A 17,252-nucleotide genomic window follows, 5' to 3' on the forward strand; every position below is an offset into this window, starting at 1 on the left:
GATGAAATAACATGTTCTCCTCTTACAAAATCTTATAAAATTTCATTTAACAAGAATCAATGTACAATGTACAACAAAAAAACAGGCAAAATAAGTATTTTTTTAATATTTTGTAATAGGCGAATATGTTATACAAAAGTGAGATAAAGTTATATATAACATGTTCTTCTGTTACAAAATTTCAAATTTTAGTCTTTAACGAGCAAATTTTTAATTTTTTAAATATAAATTTAATATTTTGTAATAGGAGAATATAAGTAAGATAAACTATATGACATGTTCTCCTATTAAAATGTTTCATATTTTAACAAAACCAAGCCATTTTGTACATATTTTTTAATATTTTGTAACAGGAGAACATGATTTTAAAGAGTGAGATATATATATATATATATATATATATATATATATATATATATATATAGATATTTATGATCATTTAAATTGCCACCCCCTGACAGAATAGTGATTTATGACATATGTATAACTGACGTTATTTATAGCAAGAGGGCGGGCTATATAGATAATTTAAACAATAAAAGAGTGGAAAATTTTTAATATCAGAAAAAATTCATTTAATTTAAAATTAAAAAAGAGAAAACAAACAATTGACTGAGTTAATTGTTGAAATACCATGTATAGGCAGTGTTGATAACTCATTTCACATACATAACTCATTTCTCATGATAACATTTCACATACATACATATCTGACATATTTAACTGATATTCTCATATAATGCGCAAGTGTTGATGCGCAATCGTTTGTTTTTTGACGTCACGTAAATAACAAAAGATATTCACTTTGATATTCCTATATTAATACATACTATAAAATTTGCACCTAATTAACGCCCTCGTGGGTAAACAGTGATGTTTAAAAAAAAATGTTTCAAACAAAAGTTTTATATTTTTTTATAAGCAACATTTTTTACATTTAAACTTTTGTTCTATCTCTAACGGTTTACAAGATGGGTCCTACGGACCCATGATCCAATTGACCCATGTTGCTCATTTACGAACTTGACCTCACTTTTTACGTCCTAAGCACGCTGTAAAAATTTCAGCTTGATATCTCTTTTCGTTTTTGAGTAATCGTGACCACAGACGGCCGGACGGACGGACAACCGGAAATGGATTAATTAGGTGATTTTATGAACACCTATACCAATTTTTTTTTTGTAGCATCAATATTTTTAGGCGTTACAAACTTGGGACTAAACTTATAATACTATGTATATTTCATATATACATGGTATAAAAAGTCAACCACACCCGAATACGAACCTCCGTACCCTAGTTTCATAGGCAAGAGCTCTACCCACACAACCACTCGGCTTATTTACTACCATATAATTAACTTAATACTTACCTTTACTAAAAAATTAATTAGTTGATATTTTTGTTCTGAAAGAACAAATAGGATAGAAAATTTAAAAAAATAAAAAGTGGAAATCAATCGTATTTGGGCTAAAACTTAATGACAAATAATTGTTTAATGAATTATAAATAAACAACGATCGAACAAATAATTTTAATAATCAAACAATGAAGAACAACTTAAAACGATCGTAAAAAAGGTAAAAGAAGTTTTGGCATTTAAAAATGCAACAAGCTGGTGAAGAAGACATAACAGAAAGATTGATTGATATTGATGAAGGTCGCGTACTCCCCGAAGAAATTTTTAATTGTAAATAATCATATTTATATTTTAATTCCATTTTATTTATAACTTGATAAGTCAACTGATTTGTTTTCTTACACAATTCGCTTGTTGACAATTTTTTATTTTTTAAATCACCTGACAACTATATCAGGGGCGTAGGAGCCGTATGGGCAGGGTGGGCAGCTGCCCACCCAGAAATTTCCCTGGGTGGTCCATGCCCCTTTGTTGAAGAGATTAAAAATTTTATTGCTCTATTAAAATTTCGTGTAGGATAATTTTAAGGGCAAAACAATAGTTTTTCACTAACAATTGACCTTTCTGCCCACCCAGCAAAAAAAAAATTTCGAACCTGCCCACCCAGCAAAAATTTCGTTCCTACGCCCCTGACTATATAACTTTTTTCTATATAAATACGACTTTGTAAGTTAATGTTTAGTAACATTAAATTAAATTAAATCATAATAAAAGTCAAGCTAAACAAGCTAAAAATTTATTACTGGGAGTAAAAACAGTCACTTTTATAAAATAAACAAATTTTACAAAAAATTGGTGTTATTTGAGTACTATTAATAAAAAAATTTTTTAATAAAAACATTAGTATTGAATATCATTAACGATAGCACTAGCATCGAGATAAATGTTAGTACAATATGTTTACCACAGATGGCACCAACATCGAAATCAATTTTTAGTTCGACGCGTATACCATAGATGGCATCACCATCGAAAATAATAGTTAGTTCAATATGTCTACCATAGATGGCACCAACATCAAAATTAATTTTTAGTTCAATGCGTATACCATAGATAACACTACCATCGAAATTAATCCTGAGTTCAACGTGTTTACCATAGATGGCATCACCATCGAATTTAATAGTTAGTTCAATGTGTTTACCATAGATGGTACCGCCATCGAAACTAATAGTTAGTTCAAAGTGTTTACCATAGATGGCACCTAAATGTAAATTGTTTTTGTAATCATTTGTTGACTGAAATGATTTTTAAAATTTATAATTTATTTGTTTATGTTTTTTTTACTACTTTTTAAATAAATACTTGATTTATCAGAACTTTTTCCAATTTCTTTGATAATGTATTGTCACAGTCACATTTATCCATCTAGGAATACATTAAAGAACTATTTAACTGCTGCCATTTTTGACATAAATTGGCGGTAAATCATGTTTATGGCGTGCTACAACATTTATCCACATAGAATCGGGTAGAAGTGTCAATCATTCAAGTTTTAGTGATTTTACTTGTAAAGATAAAAGAAACAAATAAATTTATTTGCAAGAACAAAGTATATTACAATGGGAATTCTAGGATTATCAAAAGTAATTGCAGATATTGCACCACAAGCAATCAAGGAAGGAGAAATAAAAAACTTTTTCGGTAAGTTTTAAAAATAATTTTGATGAAGCCAAATCAACATAATATTTATTAACTTTTAGGGAGAAAAATAGCAATTGATGCTTCTATGTCTTTGTATCAATTTTTAATAGCCGTGCGAAGCGAAGGTGCCCAATTAACAACCGTTGATGGTGAGCCAACATCACATTTAATGGGAACCTTTTATCGTACAATACGTTTAATAGAAAATGGTAAATAATAAAATCTTAATTTTTAATTGAGCGCTACTTTACGAATATTAGCGGGTCTCCAGCGTGAGTCAAAATTTGAAATACTTCTCGTTAGAAAATTGACCAATACAGGCCCGCAAACGTAAGAAATTCATCTTTGAAAGTTGTGCACGATGGACACACGATTGTTTACAAATAGGCTTATTTAAAAAAAAAAAAGAAGCTAAATTTATTATTTTCTTTGAAAGGTTTAAAGCCGGTTTATGTATTTGATGGTAAACCACCAGAAATGAAATCTGGTGAATTAACAAAACGTGCTGAACGACGTGAAGAAGCACAAAAAGCATTGGATAAAGCTACCGAAGCTGGTGATGCTGTCGATATGGATAAATTTAATAGACGTTTAGTTAAAGTTACTAAGCATCATGCTGAAGAAGCTAAACAATTACTTAGCTTAATGGGTGTACCATATATTGATGCTCCATGTGAAGCTGAAGCACAGTGTGCGGCTATGGTAATTTTCTTTATTATTAATATATTGAAACCTTGGAACTTTAAGAGAAAGCTCATAGCTGATGAATCTGCCTAAGATATTAGTTCTTCATTATCTGATCGGGACACATTCATAAGGCCCTTATGAATAATTCACAGGTGGCACAAAAAAAAATTTGTTAGAATGCGCTGATTTCAGAAGTGATGGCCATTTTTTTCTATCACGTAAGGTTTTATTGCAAATTCAAACATATAAAATTGGTAAAAGCACTCGTTTATTAAAAATTATACAGTAGCCTACAAAGATAGTGACATCCCATCTTCCTTGGTACCGTCTCTCGATATCGCGGACATCCTGGTGAAATCGCTCCCTCTGTTCTTTACTGTAAACTCCCAGGTTTTCTGGAAAATATTCTATGTGGGAGTGTAAAAAATGAACCTTCAGGCTTATCTTGCAATCTTGAGCTTCGTATGCTGCTAATTGAACAATGGTTTTGTAGACAAGATCCTTAGTATTTCTCAAAACTTTCGCTCTTTTTTCACTTTTTCCTTCTCATTCATACTTTCCACCAAGAGAGTGTCAGTTAAAAGCCTTCTTATGTCGGGGCCAGTGAAAACTTTGCTTCTTACAGGTTCGGGAATTTTTTTTTGTAGTTGCAGACCTGTGTAATCTGCCTCTGAATGTAGCCTAATGTTTTATTAAACCTACTAACTGTATAATCTTTGAAATTACTCAGGTTAAATCTGGTAAAGTATATGCAACTGCCACAGAGGATATGGACGCATTAACATTTGGTTCAACAGTATTGCTAAGACATTTAACATTTAGTGAAGCAAGAAAAATGCCAATACAAGAGATTCATTTGAATAAAATGTTAGATGCTTTTGAAATGAAACATGAAGAGGTAATAATCTTGTTAAACTGATTATTTGAATTAGATTTTGTTAATCTGAATTAGTACATATCTTTTTTTTTAGTTTATCGATCTATGTATATTATTAGGATGTGATTATTGTGATTCGATAAAAGGTATTGGCCCTAAACGGGCTATTGAATTAATCAAACAATATCGTAATTTGGATACAATATTAGAGAAAATTGATACAAAAAAGTATACTCCACCAGAAAATTGGAATTATAAAGAAGCAAGACGATTATTTATTGAACCGGAAATTCTTGATCCAAATTCAGTTGAAGTACGTATATTCTTTTATAGCTCTGGAGCCCGTCACAGTAAAACTGTACTTTCATGGATTTCGTTTCGCATATGAAACCAGTTTTATTTTTCGACTAACTAAAAAAATGTTTTTAGTTGAAATGGACAGATCCAGATGAAGAAGGTTTGGTGAAATTTTTATGTGGTGATAGACAATTTTCTGAGGAGCGTATACGCAACGGTGCCAAAAAATTATTAAAAGCACGAACTGGTACAACGCAGGGACGTCTTGATTCATTTTTCAAAGTTTTACCAAGCACACCGAATAAGCAACAAACAACACCGAAACGTAAAGTTGATGATAAGAAGGGTAGTTTGTCCAATAAGAAAGCTAAAACTACTGGTGGCGGTGGCCGTGGACGGCGACCAAAATAAATTTTTGGAAATTAATGAATTAATTGATCATTTATTTTATTTTTATTTAAGTTTTGCTTTTATTGTTAATTATATACTCATCAGTTATTTAATTTGTTTAGGATTTTTAATCGATTGATTGAATCTCTCGACACTTTCTTTCTGCTCTATGATATTAAGTTTGCCTTTCAGGTAATAATTTCAAAAACAAAATGTAAAACTGTAGATCAGAATACAATATTAAATATTAAACTATTTTATTACAAAATACTCAATAATATGTGTTTATCTTACTTTTTTCTTAGCGATCAGACCTGGAAATTTTTTCAGCGGTAAATTTCTGAACGTACTCTTGATAGTTGTAATTTTATTTAACTTTTGTTAATTACCAAAACCGGATGAAAATTTTAGTGATTTTTGAACTACATTCGAATTTTCCCTCAGATTGCAGTTTTTCTAGCTCGGCTAACTAGGAATTTGTACGAAAATTGGTTCATAACAAAAATTGAACTAAATAGCGCGACATGCCTAGCCTTTTGCACTTATTAGTGGCCAATCTTACTAAGATGTTACACATCAAAAAAAGGAAATGATAAAATAAAAAAAGAAATTTTTTTAAATATAAATTGGATATTTATTTATGATAAACATAAACTGTGCTACTATCACTATTTTTAGTAATAACTTCAGTCTCTGAGGAACCAGCTGAATTACTACCAGAACCCATTTCAATAATATCTTCAGACTTATCAGATTCAACGGCATCATCAGGTGTTGATGCTACAGCTGCAGATGATTGTAATTGCCATGCAGGTATTGATGGTGGATGTACACCCACACAACTATCGGATGTCATCACTGGCACACTTGGAAAATGTTTTTTACTCAACAATAAACTTTTAATGGTGGATACTTCCGATTTAATATCACCAATTTGTTTATCGCTTACGATTTTATCATTTAATTGTGATTGAATTTGTTGTAAAGTTTCATGAATTTGATTATTTGTTGTTTTCATTTGAGTCATCTCATCAATTAATTTTTTATTATTTTCATCTTCTTTTGTTGTCGGTTTTGGTTTCTTCCCAAATAAATATGGATAGATGTATTTTTTATATAATAGATATACGCCATACATTAAACCACTAAATAATGCGAGACTTTCAAGGATTTCCTTGATTTTGGTAAATGTTGATATTTGTCCATGTTGTTGGTGTACAACATAATTTAATGGTTGGGGTAAAGGTGGTGGTTGTGATGATATGACATGCGTTAATGTTGACGATCTATTAATTGCTTCGTTTATTTCAATATCTGTTAATCCTTTTGATTTTAAAAATTTCTTACGTTGATCTAATGATGTCTCTCCAACTTTGGGGTTTTTTAAAAATTTTACTGCTACATCTACCTGTGTTACAAAAATTCTTTTGTAAATAGTCGAGTAAAAATTATAAACACTCTGAACAAATTAGAACTAACAAAAGCGGATCAAGTGGCGAGAAGGCCCTGGGCAAATAGTTCATAGGCGCTCTTTTTGCGGCCATATACTATAAATTGTAATTAGTTCTTTAATATGTAATAACAGCTTCTTTCCTTCAAAACTTCTCCACGCGCGTCTATATGTGACCTCGTGCGCCCTAGGCATGTGCCTACTTTGTCTTGCGGATAATTCGCCTCTGAGAACTAATTTGAACTTTGCGGAAATCTTCATTCAGATGTCTTGATTTTATTATGAAAATTACTCTTTACAATGGTTTTCTATTTTCTAGGGGGTTAAAATCAAGCTTAATATTAGATTACTGAGCTGACTTTGCCTTCCAGAAGCTGCTGCTATAATTAGGTTTAATGATGGTACTACTAATTTTACAAATCGGTAAATTGTCAAGAATTCAATACTAACAATAAGTAAAAAATAGATAATAATTAAAAAAATGTAGAGCCATGGTTCAATGGAGTGTAGAGGTAAAGAAGCACAATCTCTTATGGCTGAAAGTGTCCTAAAATAGTTGTATAAAAGTGACTAGAATGGCGCTAATGTAGCAAAGGTGTTTGATGTAATGTAAACCAATCTTCTCTAACAACTTGTTTAGATCTTGAACTTACTCAAGAACACACACACATATAGGCGAGTTCTAGTTCTCGGTCGTTGCGCAGTACAAATTACTAAACGATCGATGACTAGAATCCGCCAAGATGGGCGACGTAAATTCAGCCACGAGCGTTATAGCTAGGCATAGGAGGTTTCACGTCCTTATATATACATTCTTGATCTTACTCTTATTACTTTGAGCACTTTTCACGACATTCTCATTAAGGTCCTTAGTCCTTACCAATAAAACTTAATATTACAAAACAAAAAACATGCAAATTGAATACTTAATTTAATTACAAGAATTCTTCGCGGGTACAATTTCCGTATTTTTCATAAATTATTTAGAAATAATAATTACTTACTAATTCATTTCGTATGATTTGTTTATTTTGATTATTTGACGTATCGACCATAGTTGTTGTGGTAGTTTCAACTTGATCAACATTCACCTTTATTTCAGTTAATTGTTGTTCATTTGTTATCGACATTATAATTAATTTATCTTATGTGTTTAAAATCATATATTATTATCTGTCTACAAGCAATAAACAAATTTGCAAGTCATTAAAAATTTGGGAAATAAATAACACGATCCTCTATTACTTTGTACTTTAATCATGTATACCTTTATACATGACAAAAAAACATAAACTGAAAGTCATAAACGTAAAGATAACTTTTACTTATTACAATTTTATTATTGGTGAATATTAATTAACATCACTCATTATCATAAAAAGAAACTTTTTATCTACGAAAAACAAAGAAAGATCATAAAATTGCAAAAGACAATAAATATTTTGTTCATCATAACCTTTTTTTAATAATTAGAGTGTAAATTGGTTGCATTCAGAAAAAATGAATAATAACTATATTTATCTTTATGAAACAACAAATTGAGGAAACTATCGCTAGGTAGAGTATCTGAAAAACTCAATAGGCATTGACAGGATTAAGAAAAAGAATTTATTTTTATATCTAACAATATTTATATTGTTTTTATTAATTATATTTATTTTATAAAGTGATGTTCATACATCAATATTAATTACATTATATCATTCATAATATTACATTAATTGAATACTTGTATTTTTATGAATTTCATTAATTTTAATTTAATTTTTTACATCTTCACTTCTCTTGTATCTTATATACTTACATTTTTCTTTTAAATGGCTGTAAATACACGGTGTATCATTTCGAGAATGCCATATTCGAATTTTGACTCCCATAATAAATAAACGGTGTAAGCATAGTCATGTTATTAATTCTTAAATGAAGATATTCGAATAAACATTTAAGGCACTAATTTTTTTATAGTGCTCTACTTATTTAATTTTAAAATCGTTGTGCTTATATAGGTAAATGATTGGACGGAACAAAGGTAAAATTTTTATTTTAAATTTTATACATAATTATTCATGAAATAGTTAACATCGTTCATTCAGTGAGCGATCACTTTTCGAATAGCTAGTGACTGCACACTGAGTGAGAAGAGATACTGAACACGGCCACTCATTACAATGGTCTGATTATGATTTATAATTTTTAAGTATAAAGTATTACATGAATAATCGTGTACAATGACGCTAATAGTAAAAGTCAAATTAGTTTTTAGACAGAGAATTAAGCATTATGAAATAATTTGATGAAACTCAGAATGGAGCAGCAGTAAAATGTGGACAAATAAAAAGCAAGTGATGAAAAAAACGATGATTCTCAATGATGAATGTAAACGCTTAAAGCTTGATAATTTATTAGCTTGCTCATTTGTTGATCTACTGATTTACCATTTATCAATAACAATTTCATTAGCTGAAACAAACATTAAACAGTATTAAATTAAAGAACTATTAGATATACTAAACAGGCTTAATGTGGCTAATTTAGTTTACTGGTAAATTCAGCTTATTTATAATTTACTGAAATAAATAAGTGCTCATCAGTTAAAAGCATTGAAATTATTCAGATTAATTTCGCATTTAAAATCGCTATTTCGTTTTATTAATTGATTTTAATAAAGAATAATGTAGTAAAAATGTAATTCAATTTTTGCATTTTTGATTTTTAAACAACCAAGAAGCCACCCAGAAAAAAATTACCAAACACTCAATTAATCTGAATGCATCCACTGCTTTGAAAAGTTAAATTAATTTCGCTTTAAAAAACTGTCAAAATTTTTCGAAAGTTTTTTATGAAACGCATTAGAAGTCATTTTCTCGAATTTTCTTCTCTCCTACAGTAAAAAATTTATTCTGTAATTGTAAAAATCTTGTTTCATTATTGTTTAAGTGTTTTCTTATTTGATTGTGTAAAATTAATATTTGAGGTTATACAATTTTGATTTGATTATAAGAATGTATTTTATGGTAGGTAATTTTGCACTTTGAAATACGATATATTTATTTGCAAAATTACTGAACTGATGATTAAAAATCTGTAAATCATATTAGCATAAACAAAGGATAATTCATTTGTTATTATAATTAGGGTATATTTTAAAACATTGGGTATTTGTATCACATATGGAAAACACTTAAAAATTATAATGAACAAAGGTATAGATAAGGTAAAAGGTAATGATTAGAACAATAAGAGGTGTAGGTACTAATTATATTATTTATATATAATACATACAATATGTGTCATATAATACATTTACATTTAATTAATTAATATATTGTAATATATATAAATATTTTACAATACATATAAAGGGATATGTATTTATGTCATTTATATTAAAAAATTATATTATTTTTAGTGAATAATCTACGTATATTAAATGTAATATTTGGAGATATTTATTATTTTATTTTTTTAATTTATTGAATCATTCATTTTTGTCATGACTGAATGATTTAACCAATATTGTTAATTTTGAAATAAATGGAATCATACAAAACTTTAATCAACGAGTTTTTGAATGATTAAAGGGAAACCGTTAGACAGACAAACAGGATACGATTGACAATGTATGTTGAGAACATGCTATGTATGATTGATTTGAATTAAAAATAATATTTGGTTAGTGTATATAAAGATATCTTATACATTCTAATTAATCACTTTATGGTTGATTTTAATAATTGTAGATACTATTTACACAATACATATATATATATAATAAAATCTGGTCTTGTGTTTCTGTTGTGTTTTTTTTTTTTGTCTTCATTTATTTAATTTACTTAATATAAATTATTGAATTTACTTTTGTACAACAGGTGGTGAAACTGTAAAAAAACATACAATAACAATAAATTATTTATTATCACAGTGAAATGGTTAATGGGTAGATTTTTCTTCAAAATAGAATCAATTCTTGGGCTTTAACAATCATTGTGTTATTTTTACAATTTTTTCAAATTTCGTTCATAAAAATTGCGCATGATCGGTATATTTCCAATTACTTTTTATATTGTTATTCGGACTTATTCTAACAAACGTCATGTTTGCAACATCTCTATGGTTTATAGACAATCAAATAAATATTTGAATTAGCAAGGGTTGAGAAAAGAGCTATGAAAAATAAATATGGCATATGTGATTTTACTTTGATTAAGTTTAAAAACAATCTAGAACTGACTCAAATGCTTAAAAACGTAGTAAAATGTATGTAGGGCTTAGAAAAATTCGATATTCTTTCAAAAACAAGCAATGAATTTGTTTGTTAGAACTTTGCATATAGCATACACCAATTTTGGTTGCAACACAGATCTGTTGAAAATGCCTTACTTTACCCACACACTATACTCTAGGATAAGAAAAGGCCTCTCAAAGTCTTTCATAAATTCTCGCTCTCAGTTAATTCCCAAGTGTACATTGATACTATTTTTATACTCATTGGAATGATTTGTTTATAGGAATTTAATAAATACGTACACAAATGATTTAAATTTAAAAAAAAATCAATATAAATCGCACTTACCAAGTATCTGTTGAGATGTCCGTTTCTATTCTCTAATTAGTTAGGCAATTATCAAACACTAGTTAAAAGAAAAACTAAAAATAAAGTGTTAAAAATGGATTATGCACACACAAATTAAAAATTTGGTTATTTGTTAAATAAAACAAACTTAAGAGTTAACCGTGAGAAATATTAAATCAGAACAATTACTTGTAAAAGAAAGTTTTCGTATGATTTAATTTCATTATGAAGTAAATAATAATTGAATATAAATAATATTTCTCTCTGCAACCCTTTCAAATGAATTTGAAATAAAACTATTAATTTTTATGTTCAAATATCAAACAAAATAAGTATTAGAAATTTCATGATAACATACATAAATAGTTTTCTATGCAGAAGTTTTTTTTTTTTATATTATTTTAATATATATCAATATAGTGTATAAAATATTGATATTCATAAAATTATCATTTTTTCTATTGATCACATCTTATTTGATATTTAACGATTATCGATTGATTTAACTATTGAGCAACAATGTACAAGTGACAAAGAATAAAGATTGATTTATCGATAGTTAAATTAAGCGTCTCAATTCGAAATTATACCACTCTAGATGCCTTTTGTGACATGATGTCAATATAAATAAACTAAGGGACGTCGATATGCTACCGCTCTATCAGTGTATTTGTAACTTTCTAATTCAAGTTCAAATCTAAAATTCACATATAGGCTTCAGTGGCCAACCTCAGCAGCGAGTCACGATTTGTACATTGAAAGGAATTGATTGAGCAAACATTAAATTTTATATTGCGAACGAAATTTCGAATACAGGCATGGTAAAACTATAGAAAGGCAATTATGTAAGAAAATACCACCGATTAAACGCCGTTTTTACCAGATTTGGCTGAGCCAGACTCTTTTCCATTCCCGAAATTTATAAAATATGAATTGTTATTTATCTATGAGACATCGAATTACGAATATTTTCCTCGAGAGAGGCGCTGCCATCTTTTGAGACACCTAAATATAAATTAGATAAATTTTTATATTTAATTCAGTTAAAAATCAAATAAAATGGTATCGAAGAATAAAGATAATATTAATTATTATGTAAACAACAAACAAACATATTATGTAATTGTAATTAAATTTGTTATAAATTTATATAAATCAAGTGAAATAAATGAATCGTATTATTATTATCCTATTTTCTTTTTTAAATATAATAAATACCTGTATTCATTTTCTTGTTTATTATCATTTAAGTAAATTCTTTTTGTTAAATATGAGAGAGTAGAGATCATTCTAAACAAATATTGATTTTAAATTCAACTTTAGTTATTTGATAGAATGTTATCGAATCCCTCAATACACAATATTTGTATAATAATTATTATTTTAATAAAAAAATGAATATAATGTCTTTATGTAAATTTATATCAAAATATTTTAAATATTTGTATTTTTCACAACAAATGACGTAACAAAGAACAATTAATAACAAGTGATCAATATAATATTATGTATTCGATCGAAACTATATTCAATTCGACAATTTTCAACTATATTGCCCCCCCCCCCATATCTTATCTCGTAACAATATCAGTCCTTATCTAAGTCTACTGTAGTTTTCATAACAATTTTTTTTGAGCAATTTTTCTTCATATCAGTTCATTATATTATTTCATTACTGTTAACCTATTTTAAATTCTTAGTTTGGTATAAAATCCAAAAGCCACGACATTAGGGGTACATTTTTAGATTTTCAATCAGCTAGATTACTATCTGATGCCTGACAATTACGTTCTGTCCCCCTCAAGCATGCGCATACATGGTAATATTCCTACTATTACACTGGAGTACCAATAATTATAGTGAGCAAACAAAAAATAGTTTTTTTTTTTTTTTTAAATTTTAGTGACCGTATCTCGATATTTTTAGTAGTTTTGGTATGATTTATACAGATTTTTAGAAGAAAATTATAGTGTTCAGTGTTGGTCCTAAAGAAGAATTTTTGGAAAATATCAAAAACTACGAAAAGATGAAGGGTCTAAATGAACAAATAGAAATTTCAATAAAGACTACATATCAAAAGTTATTTTGCAAGAAAAAGATAGATAAAAATATTTAATAGGTCACTAAGAATAAATCCTTTGGCTTTTTTCCACTAAGAATAAATCGCTTGGATGAAAGTTTCTAATTTTAACGAAAGATAACATTGAAATCGATATCATTTACACCAATCTAAGAATGTGAAAGAGGTCAATTCTCCATATAACTTCAAACAAAATCAAATGAAAATTGTCATTTAAAATTAAAAATAGATCGATTACATTTAAAAACTGAATTTCCATTAAATGTATTTGATGAAATCTTGATTAAATCTAATTATTTCAATCATTCAAAATAAACTAATAGAAGAACATAATGAAGAAGTGATAGACAGACAGACTAAAGAGAGAAAAATTGATATTTTCAATACTTCTTGTATGCATGTTTGTTTGTTAAAATTATTTTAATTTATTCTTTATAAAAACGATTAGCTCTTTCACACGTAAATCAAAATAAATACGACACAGTTTAGAATAGATATGATCTTTTGAGAAACTTAATCTATCTATCTAATCGAAAAAAAAGGTGATGTTACCAAAGGAGAAAAGAAGATACTTCCTATCCGAACATCTTTTTCTATACATTCATGGATATTTCAAACCAATTTGAGCATTCTGGGTAAATTCTACCCCAACGTTGAATTTAGTGTTACTAGATTCAACTATAATTTTGAACAAGATGTTATATATATGAAAAATAATTTTGGAAGGAAAATGGAAAAAGACTTTTTGTCTTAAAATTTTATATTCCACCTGATACAACAAAGGCGTACGTTACTCCTGGGACACTGTATATAAAAATGTTAAGATGATTTTTATACGGTTCAAAATTCAACAAGTTCAGATCCATTGAGTTCAAATTTTGACACGATATACAACCCGTTCAAAGATTGTACCCGCAACATAGAGAAAACAGTTTTTTTAACGGTCAGCTGTGTATTAGCCACCGCGTCATCTGTTGGAAGCGAGGAGAACCTTCGCCATTCTACCAAACGTAGTAAAGCGTGGCAAAGTACAGCTAGTTATGTATATGTAAAAAAAGATATTTGAAAGAGGCGCATCCTCATCACCTGATTATGATGTCCTAGTTCGCTAGTCTACCGATTAAAAGTAATAATGCGATATTGACATGCATTAACTACTGACAACGTATGAAAGAGTGGTAAATTTATTTACAATAAACTAATAATAATATAGAAGTAAACTAGTAAACTCGTAAATAAATAAATAAATATGAGTAAATTAAAACATTCGATTATGGAATGTTTTAAATATTTATTTATTTAAAAATAAATCTAAATATTTATAAATAATCTATCTTAAGTATGTGTTTTTTTTTTTTAAACTTAATTATTTAAATTTAATAATTGACACGAAACAAACAACATTAATCAAACAACATATTTTTTATAAAAAATATGTTCAATTTTTTGTTGAAAAATTAAATACAGTCTTTCAATTTAAATAATTCAACTTAGATTTTGATTGGCTACTGAAAATTATGATTGCACATTTATTGAAAAACTGTGTGACCTGTATTTTACTTGAGAAAATTTTGATTGAAACATTGAAATTCTATAACTAAATTCGGGATCATTGCAATCGGTATCGATAAATGTGTACCATTTTGTACCTAAGTACTACAGCTACTAGAAATACACATAATATTGTCGACACGAATCGATTGTTTTAATTTTTTTTTTTTAGTTAACGAATATTATATTTTGAGAGTAATGAATGCCAAATTTTTAAAAGACATCAACGTTTTCTTATTATACCTTGTTTATTTACTAAGATTAAAACTATGATCAAGAAATCTTGTGACACTACACTGCAGGTAGCATCTCTAAGATATTTCTTGACATCTTATATTTAATAAGGAAATTTTAGACTTGTTTTAAGAGCATGACATAATAAATTCTCTATAATTACACTAAAGCTCAAATTTTAAATCTTGAGTTGTTATCGTACAATTAGTACTTAAGCAAGTCCAAAGTTTTATAAGTTCTCAGGTTGAGAAAAGAAACCAAGAAACAGTTTTGATAATATCCGAACTAAACGACAGTTTTAATGGTTCTAAATTCTTTACAAAAATATCCAAGCTGCCATTTTATTTACGATTTGGAAAAATGATGGCATTACATATAATGTTATAGCTATATCACTTAGAACGGTAAAACACGTGCATTTTTTGTGAGTATTATATATATATATATATATATATATGAAAGTACAAATATGTCACACAAACTTTTCGTTGTATATCATATCTTGAAATAATAATAAAACGTAAGAGGAACAACCTGTCACTCAAAGGCAAGACGTTTTCATTTTAGAGTTCTTATTTTACGTAGATGAAGCTACACGATTCTGTCGAGGCCAAAAGCCACGCAGTAACATCACAGCTTTTCCGTTGTGATTTCTTGAAGGATGGATGAAGCCAAAGTTTTGGAACCAAAAATTCTCAACCTCCTGACTGTATGGAAGAGGTCGTCTTCCATACAGTCACCACAAGTAAGATCATCAAAGTTATGAAGGTGGTAGTTCAATCGACAGTTTCTTGAGTCCCACCACCCTTCTCAACTGTACTCTATCGTATCGTGTAAAATATTTATTCTGTGCTTAAACAAATATCTTCGAAAACTAATCGGTTTATGACAAACATTTTCCTAAATAAAAATGGTGTTCTAAATTCTTTGGTCACAGGACGTAGAATCGTTTAAGTAAGAAATGTAGTAGGCTTGAAGTTTACTACCAAAGTTTCAGATCTTTTATATAAGATCGTACCGTATGTTTTAATTCTTAAAACGTTTGAATTTGGAGTTTTTATTTTATATGAACTTGAACCCAAAAAAAAAAAAATTATAAAATTTGAACTAAAGTGTTATCAAGGGAGTTTACCACGATTAGCTTCTTGAATAATTATTTAAATAATATGTTTCGACAAAATATTTTGTCAGTAAAATTTTTTTTAAATTAAAACGTTTATTCTTAAAATTTACTTGACCTTGTTGTTCGTGTTTTGTTTGTTTGTTTTATTAGTAAAATTAAAATAAATAAAAAAAATAAGTTCACATACATACAGTTGTTGACAATTTACAATTTACTTAAAGTTGCTGTTTTCGTTGATATTCATTGAATTTGACTTGGAAACACTTATATACAATTATATTCAATTCAAAAAAAATGGACGTTCGATTATTATTATTCGTCACGTAAATTAAAATATTGAAACATAAAAAATAGATAATCAATTTGATTCAAAATGATTTATTATTTTAATACTTAAGTTTTTTTGAGCGTTCTTTTTTAAAAATTGGCACTAAAAACGTAACGATAATACTTTGATCCATTTTTTCTTTATAATTGTAATAAGAATTTTTTTAATATTATTTTTAAATCAAACGTAAAAACAAAATATGGATTTTTTTCACTTTTAATTATTTATTTACAGGTAACACAATCGTTTAAGGCATTTTCATGCATTAGAAGAAAAGTTTTCATCATTTCTACTATTTTTCATTTCTAATTCTGATGTTTAAAATTCAGCAGCTAATTACAGAAACGGATCTCTAGTTTTCGCGGTTCATACATTTTCAATTAGATCGTTGATATAAGTGACGTTTAGTGAAAATTTATTGCCATTTACTGAGTTTTCCTCTAGCTAGAGTTTTTAAAATGAAGCCACATCACCGCTAAACAAGCTGTTCACAAAAAGTTTTTATTTTTTTTTTGTTTCCAGGAAATCAAAATTGTATAATTGATATATATATATATCAAGATATACTAATTTTAGACCCAAGTTTGTAACGCTTAGA

General features: G+C 28.0%; 3 protein-coding genes across 5 annotated transcripts in view; 1 reads left to right on the forward strand and 2 right to left on the reverse strand.

The window, feature by feature from the left end:
* The first annotated feature begins 2,819 nt into the window (after positions 1-2,819).
* On the forward strand, positions 2,820-5,512 carry LOC123295742 (flap endonuclease 1). The gene is made up of 6 exons (XM_044877185.1): positions 2,820-3,064; positions 3,124-3,273; positions 3,501-3,766; positions 4,482-4,649; positions 4,723-4,941; positions 5,058-5,512. Exons 1-6 carry the CDS (start codon positions 2,983-2,985, stop codon positions 5,334-5,336), a joined length of 1,164 nt encoding a protein of 387 aa, XP_044733120.1. The 5' UTR covers positions 2,820-2,982; the 3' UTR covers positions 5,337-5,512.
* Positions 5,513-5,931: 419 nt separating this feature from the next.
* On the reverse strand, positions 5,932-8,096 carry LOC123295745 (peroxisomal membrane protein PEX14). 2 transcript variants are annotated; one of them, XM_044877189.1, is made up of 3 exons: positions 8,011-8,096; positions 7,770-7,942; positions 5,932-6,723 (listed from the first exon to the last, which is right to left on the reverse strand). In XM_044877189.1, the coding sequence occupies exons 2-3, from the start codon at positions 7,893-7,895 to the stop codon at positions 5,950-5,952; spliced, it is 900 nt and encodes a 299-aa protein (XP_044733124.1). In that variant the 5' UTR covers positions 7,896-7,942; positions 8,011-8,096; the 3' UTR covers positions 5,932-5,949. The 2 variants fall into 2 exon arrangements, with proteins under 2 accessions (XP_044733124.1, XP_044733123.1); XM_044877188.1 differs by having other exon boundaries at positions 7,770-8,091.
* Positions 8,097-8,789: 693 nt separating this feature from the next.
* Positions 8,790-17,252, reverse strand: part of LOC123295730 (calcium-transporting ATPase sarcoplasmic/endoplasmic reticulum type) — a 38,446-nt gene continuing 29,983 nt past the window's right edge. Inside the window, exon 8 of one of the 2 annotated variants that reach the window (XM_044877171.1) lies at positions 8,790-9,225. In XM_044877171.1, coding sequence (XP_044733106.1) covers positions 9,197-9,225 — 29 coding nt within the window. In that variant the 3' untranslated portion in view covers positions 8,790-9,196. Of the gene's footprint in view, positions 9,226-10,213; positions 10,644-17,252 lie in introns of those variants that run through there. The other variant, XM_044877172.1, reaches the window with a different exon arrangement.

The sequence above is a fragment of the Chrysoperla carnea genome, chromosome 3, assembly GCF_905475395.1.
Source record: "Chrysoperla carnea chromosome 3, inChrCarn1.1, whole genome shotgun sequence".
Classification (NCBI taxonomy): Eukaryota; Metazoa; Arthropoda; class Insecta; order Neuroptera; family Chrysopidae; genus Chrysoperla; species Chrysoperla carnea.

Bases quoted from the DNA above. Each gene is read 5' to 3' on its own strand.
- LOC123295742 (XM_044877185.1), top strand. From the start codon at position 2,983: ATGGGAATTCTAGGATTATCAAAAGTAATTGCAGATATTGCACCACAA. The intron at 3,065-3,123 runs GTAAGTTTTAAA...ATTAACTTTTAG, and splicing joins AGAAATAAAAAACTTTTTCG to GGAGAAAAATAGCAATTGAT. The intron at 3,767-4,481 runs GTAATTTTCTTT...GAAATTACTCAG, and splicing joins AAGCACAGTGTGCGGCTATG to GTTAAATCTGGTAAAGTATA.
- LOC123295745 (XM_044877189.1), bottom strand. From the start codon at position 7,895: ATGTCGATAACAAATGAACAACAATTAACTGAAATAAAGGTGAATGTT. The intron at 6,724-7,769 runs GTAAGTAATTAT...TTTGTAACACAG, and splicing joins AAATCATACGAAATGAATTA to GTAGATGTAGCAGTAAAATT.